This window comes from Ambystoma mexicanum, chromosome 10 (assembly GCF_040938575.1).
Source record: "Ambystoma mexicanum isolate Mex_15411 chromosome 10, UKY_AmexF1_1, whole genome shotgun sequence".
Classification (NCBI taxonomy): domain Eukaryota; kingdom Metazoa; phylum Chordata; class Amphibia; order Caudata; family Ambystomatidae; genus Ambystoma; species Ambystoma mexicanum.
In genome coordinates, this window is record NC_090932.1 from 1,443,928,800 (window position 1) to 1,443,947,223 (window position 18,424).

At 48.0% G+C, this 18,424-nt stretch overlaps 1 protein-coding gene across 1 annotated transcript in view; it reads left to right on the plus strand.

The window, feature by feature from the left end:
- Positions 1–18,424, plus strand: part of NAA25 (N-alpha-acetyltransferase 25, NatB auxiliary subunit) — a 1,586,429-nt gene that overhangs the window by 32,031 nt on the left and 1,535,974 nt on the right. The window contains exon 2 of the mRNA XM_069619501.1: positions 13,293–13,378. Within this exon, the coding sequence (XP_069475602.1) occupies positions 13,293–13,378 (86 nt within the window). The remainder of the gene's footprint in view (positions 1–13,292; positions 13,379–18,424) is intronic.

Consider the following 18,424-nt stretch of genomic DNA (forward strand, 5'->3'; position numbering starts at 1 on the left):
TAAAGTGTTGTATGTTTTTTCGTAGGAGATATATTGGGCTCAATTACATGTGGCAACATTTTCACCTATATGGAATGCACAAAAATATTTTTCTGTTATAAATGTTTGTTACAGTTGTGTGTCTTTTTGTGCAACCGGGGTAGCCCTGATCAATTGTTTATGCACAGTTTGGGTATACGGCTACAGGGATCTTAAAGTTCCTCCATCCCCTACCCCCACATTACTAATATTTATGCATCAAACTTCGCCAATGAGCCTTCCTTTTCACTCTTTGCTGCTCAAAACCTTGAGTTGCGTTTCGGTATTCTTAGCCAATGTAGTTTGCTTCTATTTTGAGTTATTCCCAGAATCTCCCAGCCCATTACATGCCCCTGGTTGATCAATATCGATATCGATACCTAGAATATCTTCACTGATACAGCTTTTCATAATTTCTTTTAGAAATGGGTATGATGTGGTGTTTGGACATTGAGCATCCACTGGGTTCCTTTAAGCATCTTTCAATCTCACCAGTTAACCTCACTAACTGGTTTCAGAATTGTTGGCACAGCTCACACCCATGCTAGAGTGGTCATTGACACAAGAAACTAAGGGATGGAAGGATTTGGAACAGGGAGTCATTTTGATTCCGCTTCATAAACGTCCCTTTCTGGAGGGGCCTGGAGGTCTAACGGATTCGTCGGAATGCTCACTGTCCCATTAATATAAATCCTTAAAACTAAGGGCTATAGAATGAGGGCAGGCCCACTCTCTCAAATTGGTCCTAATCCGGATTTCTCACCGGGACTAAATGGTATGTACCTGGACAACTGGGAAAATAAGAGGATCATACAACCCGCAGATCACTTAGGGAAAATAGACCAGTGACATTTGAGGAGTGTAAGACTCAATAGTCGCTGGGGGAACAGGAACGTTTCTGACTTGCCCAAATCAGGAACTGGATTACAGAATGGTTAGCGAGGCTGGATGCAAAGTGCCCAAGGGGGTTGGAGACTTCGTTAAGAGAAGGGATGAAGAGGGGGAAGATTGCAGAACATAGATTGTTGGATGGAAATATTCCTGCTTATAAATTGCCTTGTATGGAAAAGTGGGAAAGGGAATTGGGGATTACTATTGAGCAGGAGGACTGGTAGAGCATTTTGGAACAAGCGCATATGGTGTCCAAATGTATGATAAAGGAAACTGGATACGCAATTTCAGGTGGCATCATACCCCTCAGCGTATTAAGGTTTCTCCTCATGCCTCTCCTCTTTGTTGGAGAGGGTGTGCTGAATAGGGAAACCTGGGGCATGTGTAGTGGACCTCTTCTGGAAAGAAATTCTCGTTACATTAAGGAAATAACTGGCAGACAGCTGCCCATAGATCCGGTGGTGGTGGTCCTGGGGAATGTGGTGGAGGGTTCCTATAATGTGAGGGGTTTAACTGCAAACCTGAAGATCGCATGATGAATGCGGCCCAATCAATGGTAGCATAATTTTGGAAAACTGGAGAAGGTCCAAATATTGGTTAATGGTGGGTCAAACTGTAGGAGTCATTGCATTGAAATAAAAGAAAAGCTCTGACAAGAGGGAGTCTAACCTATATGACGGTCTGGTTCCCCCTTCCAGGAATGGGTTGGAGATGGAGAGAAGTTTGTACTCTAGCACCTTTGTGCTAGATGGAATTACCAATAAAAATCTCACACCAAATTACCGGACAGACTCAAAGAATATGGCAAAGCACTACTTTATTCTCCATTTCATCGGACCGATGCTTGCACACCAACTTGATTACACAGACATTTTGTACCCCAATATTCATCCTAGGTGGCAAATTGTGAAACCTATTGGCAGGAGGGATTGGTTAAGGGAACATGTATCTAATTTAGAAAACATATGGGTTGTTAGTACACCATTGGCTAAGCTTATCTGTAAGGCAAGCCTCGAACTACCACTAAATGCATAAATTACTGGTTATAGGGGACAAAATGGCAGCAGATTGGTCTATGCAACATTTTATAGCACTGATCGGTTAGCATTCCCATCCATTCCAGCTCAGCTAGCAGCACATAAGCAAAACTAAACCCAGGTGCTTGAGTCACTTCCGATTTACTCCCCACGTTCCCATTATTAGTCCATCTCTCATCAAGTCTGACCATGAGACAGTTTCCCGTCTGTAGTGCCTGTGTAGCCTGCTCTCTATTCTGGGACATTCAAGGGAGTGTAAGCACATCACTATCTTCATCCACAATTAATGATATGATAAGTCTTGTGTGACTGTACACAAGTGTTTCTAGGCGCAACAAGACAAGGGAGCCTAAGAGGGTAGAAGGACAAAACAACATTCTTACTAGGCCTTGTGGCATTTCACACCTTCACGATCGAAATGACACCAGTACAGGGAGGGGCAAAGGATGCGTGGGGGGGTGGGTCGGGGGGATTTCAGGGGGGTGCAAGGGAGAAAAAAAGGGGGAGGGGGGGAGTGCAATCTGGCCAGAAATGCTGTGTGTAACAGCCAGGGCAGCGCGCCTCCAGGTAAGTGCCAGGGGGAAGGGGACTGTAGGGGTAACAGTTACAGCCCCTAAGTGTGCGTGAGGCAGTGCAGGGGCAACTTGTTGTGGCAGAGCCTGGTACTCGGGAAACTGAGGGTAGCCAGGCTACCCGTTCGCACAGCAGACAGTTTAGGTCAGCAGGGGAGAGGGAGAAGGCAAAAGCAAAAATGAAGGTCTTGAACTTCTTCCATAACTTAGTGGTCCGGCTCAAGTTTAAGAAGGGCAGGGAGGCCATTCCAGAGGGATGCACCTGCACAGGACGGAGATCTACCCCCCCCCCTCTGCCTAGAGAAACGTCTGATCCTCGGAAGTTAGAGGTGGCTGAGCGGAGGGCTCAAGCAGGAAGGTATTTGGGAAGAGAGTTGGATGTAGCGAAGGCCCTGGCCCCAAAAAGCCTTGTGGACGATGCAGAGGGTCTTGAAGTTGATCCTTGCAGCCACCGGGAGCCAGTGGAGGGAATGAATAGCCCTTGTTTTCGACTTCTAAACGCGTGTGACGAGACCGCAAACTTGTCAATTCCGACATCTTATTTATTGTTATTTGATTCAATTTTGCTAGGTGTCATTGCTCCTCTTGGCCTCTAGAGACTTGCTCACTCTTATCTCGTAGGATCCTTCTTCATTGTTAATTGTCCAATACTTGGCTCTTGCAAAAGTTTTCTTCTTTAATCTAAGAGAAATGTCTCGCGTCCATGACTTATCTGTCTGCCTCCCTTTGTGGTTTGCTTATGCCTTTTTAAAAATAGCTTCCTTGGTCCCAGGCTCCCAGACTCCTTTGTTTTGTACACAAAGCTAATCCTCAAGCTTCTCCTGACTCTGCACCCCTGGTCTGTTTCTGAGGTAGCTTGATTGAATCTTTCATCGTCGCTTATGTCATTTATATTGTTTACAGTATGGCTTTGCACATCTTCATGACGTCACGCTGCCCTAGTCAGATTTAACTCAGCACTACATGATGTTCAATGGTGCATGCTGGCCTCCTTCCACACTCTCAATATAAGGGTACATTAGTTACGATTGTCTGAGTGCATACGGTCTCTCATACACACACTCAATGCATTATTGCTCACCATCCCCTGTACACTCTGCCCCTTCATCAGCCTAGTGCTATGGCTCCGTTCTAATCTCAATGACTGAAACATTTGAAAAAACCTTCCGAAACTTCAACCCCTCCACCCCCTGACCAGCGTTTCAGAACATTGCTGCCCAAATGGGGGATGACCTCCGAACCCGCTGTGGCACTACTAGAGAAGGCAGTCAAGTCTCTTTGCGGCTTCCTTCAAGAAGAGCCTCTTGGGGTTGTTAACGTCCTGTACTTCAACAAGCTTCATGTGCCGTGCTTGCAGGACTGTTGGATGCGCCACTTCTCCTCCCTGGCTCGGTCCTCCTTCCCTTGTGTGGAAGTCTCCTGGGAACCCACCAATTCATCAGTGACCCTTAAGTCATCCTCTGTGATCAGATGGTATTTGTAGCCCTCCATCTCGAAGGAGATGGAAAAGGGAAATCCCCACTTGTAGCAGATGTCCTTTCCATTTAGCCATTTAGTTGGAGGGCCACATATCTTGCATCTTGCCAGGGTGAAGGAGAATAAATCCATTATGTTGGTGTTCCTGGCTGCTCCCTGCTGTATCGAGCCCACCTGCCGAGCTTTCTCAAGGATCTTCATCTTCTCAGGATAACGGTGTAAGCGTGCCAACACTGACCTTGGGCCCCTGGTCTTTCCCCCAGCTCTGTGGGTTCTGTCAATTCTTGGCTTGTCAATAGTCATCCCCAAAAAGGAGCTTAGCTACATTGTGTATAGCTCACCCTAGGTCTCTGTTTTGCCCTCCTTTCCCGGAGGCCAAAGAAACACAAATTATTTTTTCTTTCGCTAGTTTCAAAATCAATTTCTATAGTTATTTGTTTCCCTCCTTTCCAGCTCCGATAGTTGCATATTCATTTTATTCTTCCAAGGTGTTGAGCAAGGTTTTTGACCTGTTGAATCATCTCGTCGACTCAGATAGCAGGTTGGACAAGCTTAACCAATATCCGCTCTCATTCCCCTCATTTCTTCCGTTAGGGATGCAATAGCCTTCTTTGTGGACGGAGGCCTGCTCGCCATCATCCTCTGTCATGGTCCCAGGAAGGGCTGTCTAGGGTGGGGAAGAGCCCTGTGAGTATTGAAATTGCAATGATGCTCTCCAGTCCATCTGGTGGGAGCAGGCTGATGGACCCATTAAGTCTGCCCCTGACAAATTCTCCCAGCCTGCAAATGCTGCTGTCAAGGGTGCAACGTTATTTCTCCAGACAAGGGTCTGGCCAGCTTTCAGGGATTTGGGAGGGGCACCCAGGAACACCAACAATCTCCCTTCTGCGTACTCCCTCTATGGTTGCACCAAGACACTGTGACCTGGACCACTGTGACCTGTAATTCTTTTCCACTTTTTTGGGAGGTTTCTCCTGGGAGGGTAGCTGAGGAGAGAGAGAGAGGGGGGGGGGGGGGGGCTACAGTGCCCTTACACTTGTTCAGACGACCAGTCTCACAGGATCTGGGCTTGCCCCTCACTACCTGCTTCCACAAGTATTCGCTGGGCCCAATCCGCCCTCCAAGTTTATCACACCCCCTCCATGATGTTCCTCCTTCTTTGTGTTGGCCCTCTTTACCCTGGAATCTCCACCCTGTCGCCTCTCCTGTGCAGTGGGCCCCTGAGCATCTCAAGGTGTTGGACTGGCCAACTACCTCACCAGAGTAAGCATTGCCACATTGGAGCCGTGCTTCCTTGGCCTGCGGGCTACTCTAGTGGGGGCTCTTCAGGCACCCAGAAGTGGTTCTCTGGACTTCCAGGGACTGGGGGATCCTTCATGAAGAAAGCCCAACTAACCTGTGAGCAGGACCACTCCCCCTTTCCGGTGCTTATCTCCTCTGGCACCAGAGCACTCTGTCCCGGGACCCCGATGAGATCGGCTTAGCTCTGCAGCCTCACCCCCCCATGAATGGGGGCATGCCTGGATACCGCATTGGGGGCTAATTTCTCCCCCCCCCCCCCTGCCAACTTCTGTCACCTCTTCACTGAGGGCCCGCAGTTCGCTCCTCCAGTGTGGCCTCCCCTACACAGCCAGTCCATGCCCTGGAATCACTGTTGGGTCCTGAAGAGAGCTGCTCCTGATCACCTGGAGCTGTGAGGCAGAGCTTGCCACTGCTTTCTCCCAGCCCCCCGTGTCTCCCACGAGAGGCCAACATGCCCACGGTTTTGACCCCGTGGTCACTGTACAAGGGGCCGTAGGTTTCAGTGGTTGAAGTGCCGCTGGGGAATATTGGGGGTTACGGAGGGGGGGGGGGGTTTGAAAAGTCTTTTTAGCCCAGGCGGCCTGGAATGAAAAGTTAATACCTTCATTGGCACTCCCCCTTGTGATTCTCCCATTCTGGCAGGTCCAACCAACAGATGTTGTATTCATCCCATTGTGCCCTCTCAATGTGGAGTTCTCACCATGCCTCACATCTGCACTCCAGTGCAGCAGAGGAGACTGCTGCCTAATGAGGAATCCAAAATGGCATCCGATTTAGTAATCCACTAAAGCATTCATCTGGTCGAACAAACATCACCACTGGTGGGGCTACTGCTGCCATTGCCTTGTTTACCTGCACGCTCGACATGTATTTTCAGTGTTAGACATGTTTAATTTGATGTCCGAGCAGAATTCCAAACCCGTTTAGTTATTTCTTAAACACGGGCTTTGTTTGAAATGAATTTGTATTCTATTCAGGCAGGCGATGTGAACTAGAACAAAGAATTACTTTAGTTCGGTTTACTGGGCTGTGCGCCAATGATGTCTTTGTTATGGAACACTGTTAAAATAAACCATGTTTTCTGGGACACTGTCTGTGAAGTGCACCAGGTGTCTGGGTTGAATATATGGTAAACAAAAACATGTTCTAGTCAGAAGTCTTTCAAAGAACTACAGTATTTCCAATATGGAAGAGCACGGATGTGACTCGATAAGGAAGCATCTGTTCTTGTAATTGGATGAAGGGTTCATGCAATTTACTATTGAACTTGCTCTAGACATAAACCAGCACCATGCTCCTGTCAACACGTGTGTAACATCCTGCTCCTTACACTGATGGGTAGAAAGTGAGGTAACCAGTGGGCTGTGACTAAAGTGGAGAGCTTTTTTATTTTTGAGAACTACCACTGTTTTTGACTGAGCTGTACCCCTGGCTATCGACTGACCAAATAGTCACAATTGACTATTTCAGACACCATGGACACTTTGTAAAGCATCCTTTTCCATTTTAGCTGCTATTTTTTTATTTTTTAACACTTTAGTTTGCATTACACATGTTTACATTATATTTCTTCTCCTCAAATATGACATTCATTTGGTTTCCTTTAAGATTTAAAATACTTTTAGAAACGAAAGATATATTGTTTTGTTTAGCAATTTTCTTTTGTCATACTGAAAGTCCAAAATTGGATTACCACGGTAATCGGTCATTTGTTTTTACCGGAGATTATCTGGAACCACATTTCATCTTCTCTGTGGCTTGTTCTCTGATGGTTCATCATGTTAATGAACTGGATTCTACACTCTAGTGTGGCATTTCATTAAAATATGGTAGATTGACAGATTGTTTTGTTTGCAAAATCTGCAGAAATTTTCTTCATATGATATTTGTTTAGTTGCTGCTAGATATTCTCTTGTGGGTAGAATGTTGAGGCGAAGTCTGAAGTACAGATCTCAAATTGTTCTGGATGGGAATCTTTCCAGGTATAGAGGTAGTTAGTTAATGTCTGGTTTCTAGCTCAGAAATTTTGTATGAGGCCTTACCTTGAGTTGTTTTTATTCAGTCATTGTCTTTGATTCTCTTTTTCACCTCCAAAGGTCTGTTTATCAGTGTCTCAATTGAGATGTCGTTTTGGTTGAGAAGAAATAAACATGCGTCGAATGGATGGTGTCCTCCGACGTATTCCAAATCTTTGACATGTAATGTCCACAGCTGTGCACTTTGGAACTTTTTCAGCAGAAGGTGTCCTGCATCGGGTCGATGTCCCTCGAAGGCCTCCGTCGAGGGCGATGTCACCTAATGTTATAAATAGGACGCACGGCGCCTGTAGCCTCAGTTCCGTTTCTTTCCACAAACATGTTAACTTCGTGAGACTCAGCGCCTCGTGTGTTCGTTATGTCTTTCTCTTTGACCCCTCCAACTCTGCGGTCTGGCTTCAAGACCTGCCTGGACTGCAAGCTGACAATGTCGCTCACCGACCTGCACTGCATTTGTTTGTGGTGCCTGGACGAGTCGCAAGGGGCTCTAAGCCTGTTAAGTCACGGACTTCCAAGTATAATGGGGTTTCCACTGACGACTCGAGGGGCGACTCTCCGCCTCAGAAGGAGTCCCGGGGATCTCGGTCCCGGAGTGGTTCCTGCCACTCGTCTTCCTTGTCCTGGCACTCTAGAAAGCGCCATCACTGGTCGCCTTTCCCGTCGTCCTCGGAGGAGGGTGCCTTCAGGAAGGTTACGTGCCCGACGAAGTCCTCGACTCCAGAGGAATGGGCGGCGTTGCATCAGGTTGCGCCTTCTGTCGAAGCCGGCTCAGGTCCACGTCGCGATTCGCATCGGGAGCCTTCCAGGTCCTGTATGGACCAGGATTAAAGTCGCAAGAGACGTGTCTCTAGGTCTTGGTCCTCGTCCCCAGTGAGACCGCAGCTACCTATTGAGGGCTCAATGCTGGTGTAGACTCAGTCGGCGCCGTGCCTGTCCAACTCGGAGGTCGACGCTTTACCATCGTACCAGCCCACAGCGCCATCGGCACCTGTGTCGCCGAAGCCTTAGGCGCTCACGACGTCGAAGTGGTCGATGCTCTCGGCATCTAAGCCTTTGGGGATGATTTCTTGAAATTTGCCATTGGAGTATCCAGATCTCGTGGATCCTCCCAAGGAAGGCTAGTGGGAAGTCTGAGCGGCCAGTTATGGTCTCCAGGCCCTCTTCTGTCCCCAGGCCTGGGTTTCAACTCCCTCTGGATGACATTTATGAAGAGGAAGAAAGGTCTGAGGTTGAGGACCCTGGTAACCTTGATGAGGCTCCACTTTTTTCTGGAGCCAGTCAGTTGGAGGAGTTGCGGCAGACCCTCCATGATGCCAGTGGGTTGGACACTTCTCTGGAAGTGGAATTCGGTAGGCCTGAGCCTGGGGTTCATGCAGAGTCTTCGTACAGGAGGCTCATGGCAAGGGTTTTGGAGTATCTGGGCGGGTCCAGTCCTCCTGAAGACATTGTGCAGGATGATCGAATGGACATTTTAGATCAAGGTCTGTCCTCTGACCATGTTTTGCCATTTCATCTTCCCTTGCAGAAAAAAGTGGCAGCTGCTTGGTAGTCCCCGGAATCTCTTAAGGTTGTTAATAAGTCTTCGACCAAGAAATACTGCCCTTCCGTTAGCGACCCGAGCTATTTATCTACTTGCCCCACTCCCGAGAGTTTGGTGGTTCAGGAGGCTACGGCCACTTTGAGGCAGGCGGCGTACCCTACCATCCCTCCGAATAGGGACGACAAGCGCTTCCACGGTTGGGCCCGGAAGGTATTTTCTGCTGGGAAGCATGGCCTTGAAATCAGCCAACTCCATGTGTGCCTTGGCAAGGTTTTAACACTCTGTGGAATTGTTTCTTTGGCGGCTGAGCAGATTCCTGAGGGGCAAGAAAGGGATGGGTTCCTTGCTCTCGTGCCGGACTTCAAGGATGCCATGTGTGAATCCCTTCAGTCGGATTTGGATACGGCCGACAGTATTAGCTGATCCATGGCTGCGCGCACCGTTATACGCAGATTTGCGTAGTTGCGGAAGTCTTGTTTGCTCCAGATGTGCAGGCCCGTCTTCTGAACATGCCCTTTGATGGCACAGATTTGTTTGGCAGCAGGGCTGACGAGAGCCTTGAAAGGTTACAGACCTCATCTTTACGCACCGCAGTGCGTCAACCTCCGCCTTTTCATCCTAGGGGACAGCAGTGGAGAGGAGGCTCTTTTTGTTACTACTCCTCCTTTGGTAGAACAAGGGGGGCCGCCAGTCAAAGGGGCCAGCGAGAAAGTACCCGTGGTGGTCGGAGAAATCATGGTGCCAAAGCCGCTCAGGTAGCTGCCTCTTTGCCTTAACACTGCCGCAGCCGCTTACAGTCATGAGGCCATGTCCCATGGTTCACCGGTTGGGGGCAGACTGTCTCAGCATCTCGAAGAGTGGTGGGCTATTACTTCAGAAGCGTGGGTTCTGGATACCATAGCCCACGGCTACTGCCTTCCCGTCCTTCAGCGGCCCCACGACAATCCACCGTGGAAACTCTTTGAAGCTTCCTGACCCGCTCCTTGCACAGGAGATCTTGTCCCTGCTGGAGAAAGGCGCTATAAAACTTGTGCCTGTAGCGGAGCGGAACAAGAGATGGTATTTTCCCCCCCACTTATTTTTTGATCCCAAAGAAAGACTGGGGATTGAGACCCATCTTGGATGTGCGTTTGTTGAACAAACTTCTCCGGAAGGACAAGTTCAAGATGGTCCTTCAGGCCCTTCAACGTCAGGATTGGTTGGTGTCTCTGGACCTCAAGGATGCTTACTTTCATGTGCCGATCCATCCCATGCACAAAGTACCTGAGGTTTGCGACTCGCATTTTCATTTTAGGGTCCTGCCGTTCGGATTGACTTCTGCCCGAGGGTCTTCACCAAGCTAATGGTGGTGGTGGCGGCAATGTACCTTAGGCGAGGGGGTGGTATTCACGTCTACCCCTACCTGGACGACTGGCTGACCCGGGCGCACTCTCCTGAGCAAGCGTTGGATCATCTCGTTCTTACTTGCCGCACCCTCCACAGGCTGGCATTCTCCCTGAATGAAGTTATATCTGACACCTTCCCAACAGCTCCAGTACATCGGAGCTGTGTTGGACACGTCCTTGGGAGGGGGGGGGGGACAGTGTTCGCCTCCCAAGGTAAGGGCTCAACACATTGTGCAGATGGTGGACAAGTTTCAACATGCCCAGAGTCGCTCGGCTTTCGAAATTCTTAAGGTTGCTCGGCCTCATGGCATCCTGCATTTTTCTGGTGCCATAGGCCAGGCTATGGATAGGATCCCTGCAGTGGGTCCTGTGGTCAGTTCTCCGGCAAGATGTCGGATCCTGTTCAGATTCCACTCTCGGTCTTCCAGGATCTTCTGTGGAGGGCCAAAGAAGGGAACCTGATAAGGGGGGGGGGGGCAGTTTTGGCAACTGTGGCGGAGGTGACTGTAGTGATGGATGCTTCCCTCACAGGATGGGGCGCACATGCCAACGATTTGACAACCAGTGGTCGTTGGTCTCCATCGGAGTCCAAACTCCACATCAATCTACTCCATCAGGCTAGCCCTGAAATCTTGTCTGCCTTCTGTACGGGGGGAAGAGTGTCCTGATCATGACGGACAACGCAGTGGCCATGCATTGTTTCAACAAAAAAGGGGGGGGGAGGGTAGGGCCACTCCTCCTGTTGTGCAGAGAGGCAATGCAGCTCTGGTTCTGGGCCATCCAGCAGGAAATTTCGATCTCTGCATTCGTGGTGGAGTGTTACGGAGGTTTGGTTCCCACATGATCCTCATTGCTCCAGGTTGGGTCCGGAGAGCGTGGTACCCGGACCTTCTAGAATTGTCAATCTGTCCTCCACGCCGTCTTCCCTACCGAGAGGGCAAGCCTATCAACCTTCATGCTTGGTATCTGAAAGGTTGAGGTATAAGGATTGGGATCTCCCGGATGACGTGATGGAGGTGTTGCTTTCGGCCAGGCGGCTTGCAACTAAATCCCTGTACCATTGCTGTAAGTTCTGCGACTTGTGCAGGGATCACAATGTTGATCCTTTTCAGTGCTCCATTCCAATGGTTTTGTCTTTCTTACTTTCTTTGGCCCACAGGGGCCTTCAAGTGGGTATCATTAAAGGTTACCTGGCAGCGCTGTCTAGCCTTAAGCGCTCGTCTGAAGAATGTTCTTACTTGAATATTCCTTTTGATTTCTTAGTTTCTTAAAGGACTGAATAATGTATTCCTGCCTCCCCCTTTCCAGTTGCTGGTTTGGCATTTGAATTTGGTTTTGAAATGTCTCATGGGTGCTCAGTTTGAACCTTTGCACTCTTGTCCTTTGAGATTACTGTCCTTCAAGAGTGTGTTCTTGAGTGAATTGCAGGCACTTTCATCTAAACCACCCTTTACTGTATTTCACAAGGACAGGGTTGTACTGAGAGTACGTCCCTCTTTTCTACCGAAGGTAGTTTCTGAATATCATTTGAGTCAAAATGTGGTTCTTCCAACCTTCTACCCTCCTCACCCTGGTAAGGAAGAGGAGCGACTCCATCGGTTGGATCCTACGAGAGCTCTGAGCTTTTACTTTTCTAGGATGTCCAGAGTCCGAGTGGACAATCAACTCTTTGTGGGATATGCTGGACACCGATTGGGCTAGGCTGTTAGCAAACAGTCCTTGTCCAGGTGGATTATCCTCACCATTACGGAGTGTTACCGATTGGCGGGTAAGGACCCTCCTGAAGGGTTGCGAGCGCATTCCACTAGGGGCGTGGCTACTTCCACCGCCCTCCAGCGGGGGGGGTTCCTATTAAGAATATTTGTGATGCCGCTACATGGGCTTCAATGCATACCTTTTGTTAAACATTATTCCCTGGATACAATCCATGGTCATGATATGGCCTTTGGGAAGGCGGTCTTTATTCCGCAATCTAATTGGGTACTCTAAATTCTTTACTCTCCATTTACTGGTACTGCTTTGGGAGTCTGTCAAAGATGTGGAATACGTTGGAGGAACATCCAGTCGAAAGAACGTTACCAGTTTGGTAAGTAACTTGTTCTTCTTTCCATCTATCCCAGGTGAAAGTTCGATGTTGTATGTATTTCTCATGATTAAAAGATTTACACTATAGAGGAGAGTGTAAGAGCATTCATAGAGTGTTCATTACTGAGAATCTTCTTCAACGCATTTGAACATATGGATAATAGGTGCAGTGTCTATTTACATGTATTGTGTATGGACATAATAAAGGTTTACTGGAAGGTATGAGCAAAGTGGATGATCCATGAAATATGTGACATTAGTAAATCTCTTCTGTGCTGATAAATTAGTTTAGCCGCCCACTGCAGGGGGTTGTTGCGTAATTACTTTACTGATGCACAGTAAATGCTTTTTCTACTTTTACTCCTACCACAGCACCTGCTGCATATGGTTGGAGGGGGTTTGGACCCTCCCCAGGGGTTGGAGGGAAGGCTCTGGCGGTAGGGGTGAAAGTCAGTCCAGCCCCGGGCCAAGCTCTCTGCTAATATTTAGCGCCACTGGGGCACACTGACGCTGCAAAGAATTGTGAGTGCTGGTTGGGACGAGAGCTGCCAGTCTCCAGCAGAATTCAGTAACTGACTTTTTGTTGCTCCTTAAAAAAAAAAAAAAAAAAAAAACTTACATTCATATATTGTAAAAATACAGGTCCCTTCAACCTTGTCCTTCTCCCCTCACCTTACTGAGTGACATCCCAAGAGACTGGAAATTGCCCCTCACCCCCCCCCCCTCCCAAACCTCCCCTCCTTCAGGTCTTAATCCTTGCTTGCCATGTGGAATAAAGCATTAAATAAGAGGGATCGTAATTGTTGGTTTTCATGTCGGCGACTAAGTTGAATTTATTTTCTTTTTTGACTCTGAAATGTTTTAATATTTGTAACCAAATGCACAATAAGAAAATTGAAATGAATGTACTGTTTGTGATCATGTATCTGTTCCTTTTTTGTCTTTCATAGACTATCTTGATAATGGGAATAATAAAATGGCGATCCAGCAGGCTGATAAACTCCTGAAAAAGCACAAGGATCTTCATTGTGCTAAGGTACTTGGTCCATTCAGCTTTCTATAATGCCTTTTAAAGTAATACCAGCGATGTTGGTTGGAAAACAACCCATTCAATGTGTCTGACAAATTGTAAGCAATGATACATAGTCCACTATAAAGAAATGTATCAAAACACCTGCTTCCTCTTGACCCTCCCCACCTCAATTTGCCCCCACTGCCTCTTGCCCTAGCCGCTGTAGGACTTTAATTAATTGGTAACTTGACCATCCTGCTATACTGTGCAACTTCTCACCACATGCAAGAAAACCTACTTTGAAGACTTCAACTTCCGAAATACCCCATTAGTGAAAATAAATGGAACTCGCAGATATGCCAGAGGGACACTGGAAGTCCTCAGATTTGGAGAGCCCAACTCCCTCCTTCCCAGACACAGAACTCCGTCACCGGCAAGTTTAAACTGTGGTTTATTACAGAAAAAAACTGGGATCAACACGGAGACAAGGAAAATCCATGCGCAACACGCTCTTCCTCGGCACACAAGCCGGTTTTACACTACAATTACATCAAAGTGACGTCACAACCTGGGGCCTTCTCCAGAAAACCTATCCGGCTCCACGGGTGGGTGTTGAGCACCTCACCACCTATAGTGGACACTATACAGGTTATTCTACTGGCTCTTGCATGTCAGGTGGCTGCCCTGGTCCACCCACAAGTTACTATCTAGAACAATGTTGCCGTGTGGTGGGCTTACCATTTTTTCTTGCCCTTTGCCACCCACCCCTAGGGTACTAAACTCTGATTGGCTAGAGCTGACGTTCCCAGACCTGGGATCTGCAAAGATGCTCAGCTCTCGGTGTAACTTTTCAAGGTAACAAGAATGACTGTCTGCTTTGTAACTTGTGTATACCACCATGATCTGAGTGACCACCTGCTCATTGCAACACTTATTTATTTCATATTTTAGCATAGTTGGTGCGGTCTTCTGTCTGGTAGCCTGAGACCGGCTCCCTATCCCACCGCTGGTTGCTGGCCATTGTCTGCTTCGGCCATATTGCGTGTTCAGAGACCACAAATTTGAGCTGTGAGCTCTGAATTATGAAGAATTATTCACATTTACTGCAGCTGGTGCCTTTGTGGATTGAAATGTCACCCATATCTCGTGGCCTTGGCTGTGGGTCCTGTCTCACATGTCTTGCTCGTTGTCAACGCTGAATCTGCTCAGCTCGTGTCTTGCTCTCAGGCTTGAGGCCTGCTGTAATTTTCCTAACCCTTATAATGCGGGTTCTACAGTGTTTTATGCTGCACTACATTCGCTATAGGTTAGTCACACTTGGTTCTATCAGGTCTCATGGGTGCTCCTACAGTTCCATGGGGTTATTTGCATGTAAGCATCTGCAAGCTTTGCTCAGGATGTCTTGCTTTTTGCGGTTTGTGCATGCTGTGTTTGCCTAATAGTAGTAATAATAGCAATGAAAGTATGTATATGTGTCTGTCCTCTAACTATTGAACTGTACGCTCATGTTCGTCTTGTATTCGAGTGAGTGTTTGTGTCCTGATGTGCAAATGGAATGTGTGCTTCATGTCTAACGCTGCTATGTCGTGGTGTCTCGAACCACGTCAGCAACTTGGCTTTGTGGTAATTAGTCCATTCTGTCCATGTCCTTGATCACGGCCTGTGGCTCTTTGTCCACACTGGTCTGTAGGGTTGATTGAGGGAGTATGGTTGGGTGAGGGGATATTTCTTGACATGCATGTTAATCATGGGACCACTGGGAATCTGTCCGAAATAGAATGGGTGATTGCAGTGCTTCCTGGCCTTCTTCATTGTCATACATTTTGTAAGGGGAGGGGGGCGGGAGTAGGCTTCCCCATCCCTCTTCAAAACAATGACTACTTCACGTCACTCAAACCTACAACTCTCATCCACACGGGCTCCACCAAAGGTTTTCACCATTACGTATCTACATCCACCACTATCTTGCTACCCACTGGCCCTCTTTCTCTAATGGACCCACCACCAGGCTACTTCCTTTTGCATTGCCCCATGTATGAAGCTTGTGGATCTGCTTAGATCCACAAGCTTCATACATGAATGTATCGGCAGACATCTAGTGGTAGCCGTAGAGTATTACATTTTTGTTTTCAAACTTGAAAAGGTACGTTGACTGGGTGTGCCAGTAATACTATCCCTAGTGTTACGTCCACTGTACCCATGGTCCTTCACGTGAGAAGGTCCCTCCAGATTGTTTTTTTTGTTTTCTCCATCATAGTTGGACGCATATCGCAACATTCCTTCTGGCTGACGCCATTACTTATAAAAGTTTAGAGTCAGACTTTCTTTGTCCTGTCGATGACCGTACACCATAAGATCTCCAGCGACGGCTTTCCATGACGAGACCATTCATCTACGACAACGACTCCTATCTCAACAAACTTTGTCTGCGGCCTACATAGGCCCCAATGGTCCTCAGCCCTGCAGAGGTCCTAATCCATCTCGCTTGGAGAATGCATATTCCCCTTTACTTTTTATTCGGCCAGGCTGGCAGTCTTCAATACTATGTAAAATGCACTTTTTTAAATTCTGTAACAGGAAGTTTCCCTGGAAGGATTCACACAGCGTGTGTAACCTTTGCGTCCCTAGGGACCACGCAGAAAAACAGTGCAAGTCCTGCAAACTGTTTAGGGCAAAAACTTTGAAGGACCGGAAAACTAAACTCTGAGCCCACCACGCTATGCAGGCCTAGGCCACCATGGGCGTCGAGGGAGCCTCCAGCGATGGCATCATCGGCATGCTAAGTGATGGAGAAGGCGATCGGGCCCTGATTGATGCCTGCGTGTGAGCCGGTGCAAGATGTCACATGGCGGCTCACGCACATCCACTGCACGCCACACTAAACACCCCACCCCCAGGGCTGTCCGTCGACGACGTTGTGTATCGATAAGCCACACGCAGTGTTGAAGGGAAGGTCTAAAAAATCCCTGTCCTCTGGGCCATTGCATTTGTGATCCGTCCCCCAAAACAGACGCTGCGGTCAGTTTCCGACAAAAAGTCCTCTGCTTCCGGCGAACATGCGTCAAAATGTCACGTCACGGGCTCCCGCTAAAAATTCAAAAATGAGAACTCATTAAACATGTCTGACACCCTCCTCAAGGCAAAGGCGTCTAAAATCTCAATCCTCGATGCCCCTACCCCCAAAATCACAAGGTTCAAAAGATGGGGAATGCTCTGCCCCTTAGGACACCCTTTCAGGGGCAATGCACCACAAACCGCACCCTGCTCCAGAGCCTTTGCCTGCACCTGCTCCCATAGTGTTACCATCCTCCCAATGGATCCCAGAACAGTTTGATAGGGTTATGAAAAGAATGTCTAATTTTGTTGACTTTCTGGATCTAGACACCCAGAACAATTTACCAACCTCAAGGGGCGAAGTAGCGAACAAGCAGCCGGGCGTCAAAAAAGCATGCCTGGATCTAAAACAACCTAGTACATCTACTAGGTTATCAAACTGTGTCTGACCTATACTGTTAAGACACTCTGGGTTCCCAAGTACCTGGCTCATTAGCAGACCAAGGGGATATGGAGAATACAGATCAATAATATGACGATGTATAAATCGTCCAAGCCCCAGCGCATATTGACCAACCAGTGGCCGATTCCCTGGTGGACAATCGGCTGCAGTATAATCTTCTTTTAAAGGCTGCAGAACACTTGAAATCGATACCCAGAAAGCTCAAGTCGATGGGGATAAGGGATCTGCAGCACAGTTCATCCCACTGCTCCAATCTGTCCAAAGGTGCGTTCAGCCTTCTCTACTTACCCCTAATCTGATCAGGGCAGTCACATCACACATTAAGAAAATATTTAGGTCTGACCCATTGTACATTAGGTGACCGCTAAAGCACAACTCTCTAGTAGTGATCACCACAAGGAAGAGTGGGCACATCTTTAGCCTTTGCCGAAGCCTCTCCTGACAAGGAGAGCAAAAACATTTACACCTTGGGCAGGAAAGTGGCTTCCTCAGCTGTCGCCAAGTGAGGATAGCCAACAACGTACTCTACTGTCCATTTATAATTGCCACAAGTGGGACGAGATCTCACAGAAAATGGACTCGTCCCAGAACCTCTAAAGACGCAACTCTTTCTAACAGTTGCTGAAGCGAGACAAGTAGCAAGCTGCATATAATTTAGACCGAGCAGACAATGCGGGGCACATTGTGGCGGAAGGTACCCTCATCAAACGGCATGCATGACTATGTCAATCGGGCTTAAAGTTGGAGACCTAAGCCACCCTTTCGGACATGCCTATCGAGGCCAACACATTATTCGGTAAAGCGGTCGAGGACGCACTGAAAAGTACAAAAGCGCAATATGACACCCTCAAATCCCCAGGACAAACTCAAAAACGAGCCCTTTTGTGCAGAGAGGAGATTCAAATGCATGCCAGTTTAGAGGACCGAACTCTCAACAGCCCCACCCCCCCCTCCCATCTACAACCATGGCGGGCAGAATTCATCCTGGGGTTGCTCACATGGGCAGTCTTCCCAAAAAAAGGTTCAATGGAGCCATAAAAGGTCCAGACGTAGAGGCATATCCTCCTCAAGAGGAGGCTGCACTCTTCCTAAGCAATGACCACCCGCTACTGGTCCCCTCCCATGCCTCTCCAGTAGGTCATCTCATTTTCCGTACTCTTTGCTTTCTCTCCCCTCTAGATTCCATCTCTTCGCTCTCTTCTCTTGACTGGCTTCCCTTTTGATTCCCAACTTAAATTCAACTTTCTCTGCCTCATTTTTAAATCTCTTCACAACCTTGCCCCTCCCTACCTGTCCACCCTCCTCTTTTTCTATACTCCCTCTTGGTTCTGCTGACCTAGTCCTCCTCTGTTCCTTCACCACCTTGTGCCCCTTCCCGCTTCCAATCCTTTTAGCTCCTCGCCCCCCCCCTACATTGAACGGAAATGGAGAGGTAGAGAGTTCCAATCTCCTCCTACCCCTCCTTACGCTCCTCCTTAAAATCTTTCTTCATCCTCCTTCTTGACCCTCCTTTCATTCCCTTTTTACTTTTCCTCCATTTCTCTCATTTCTTG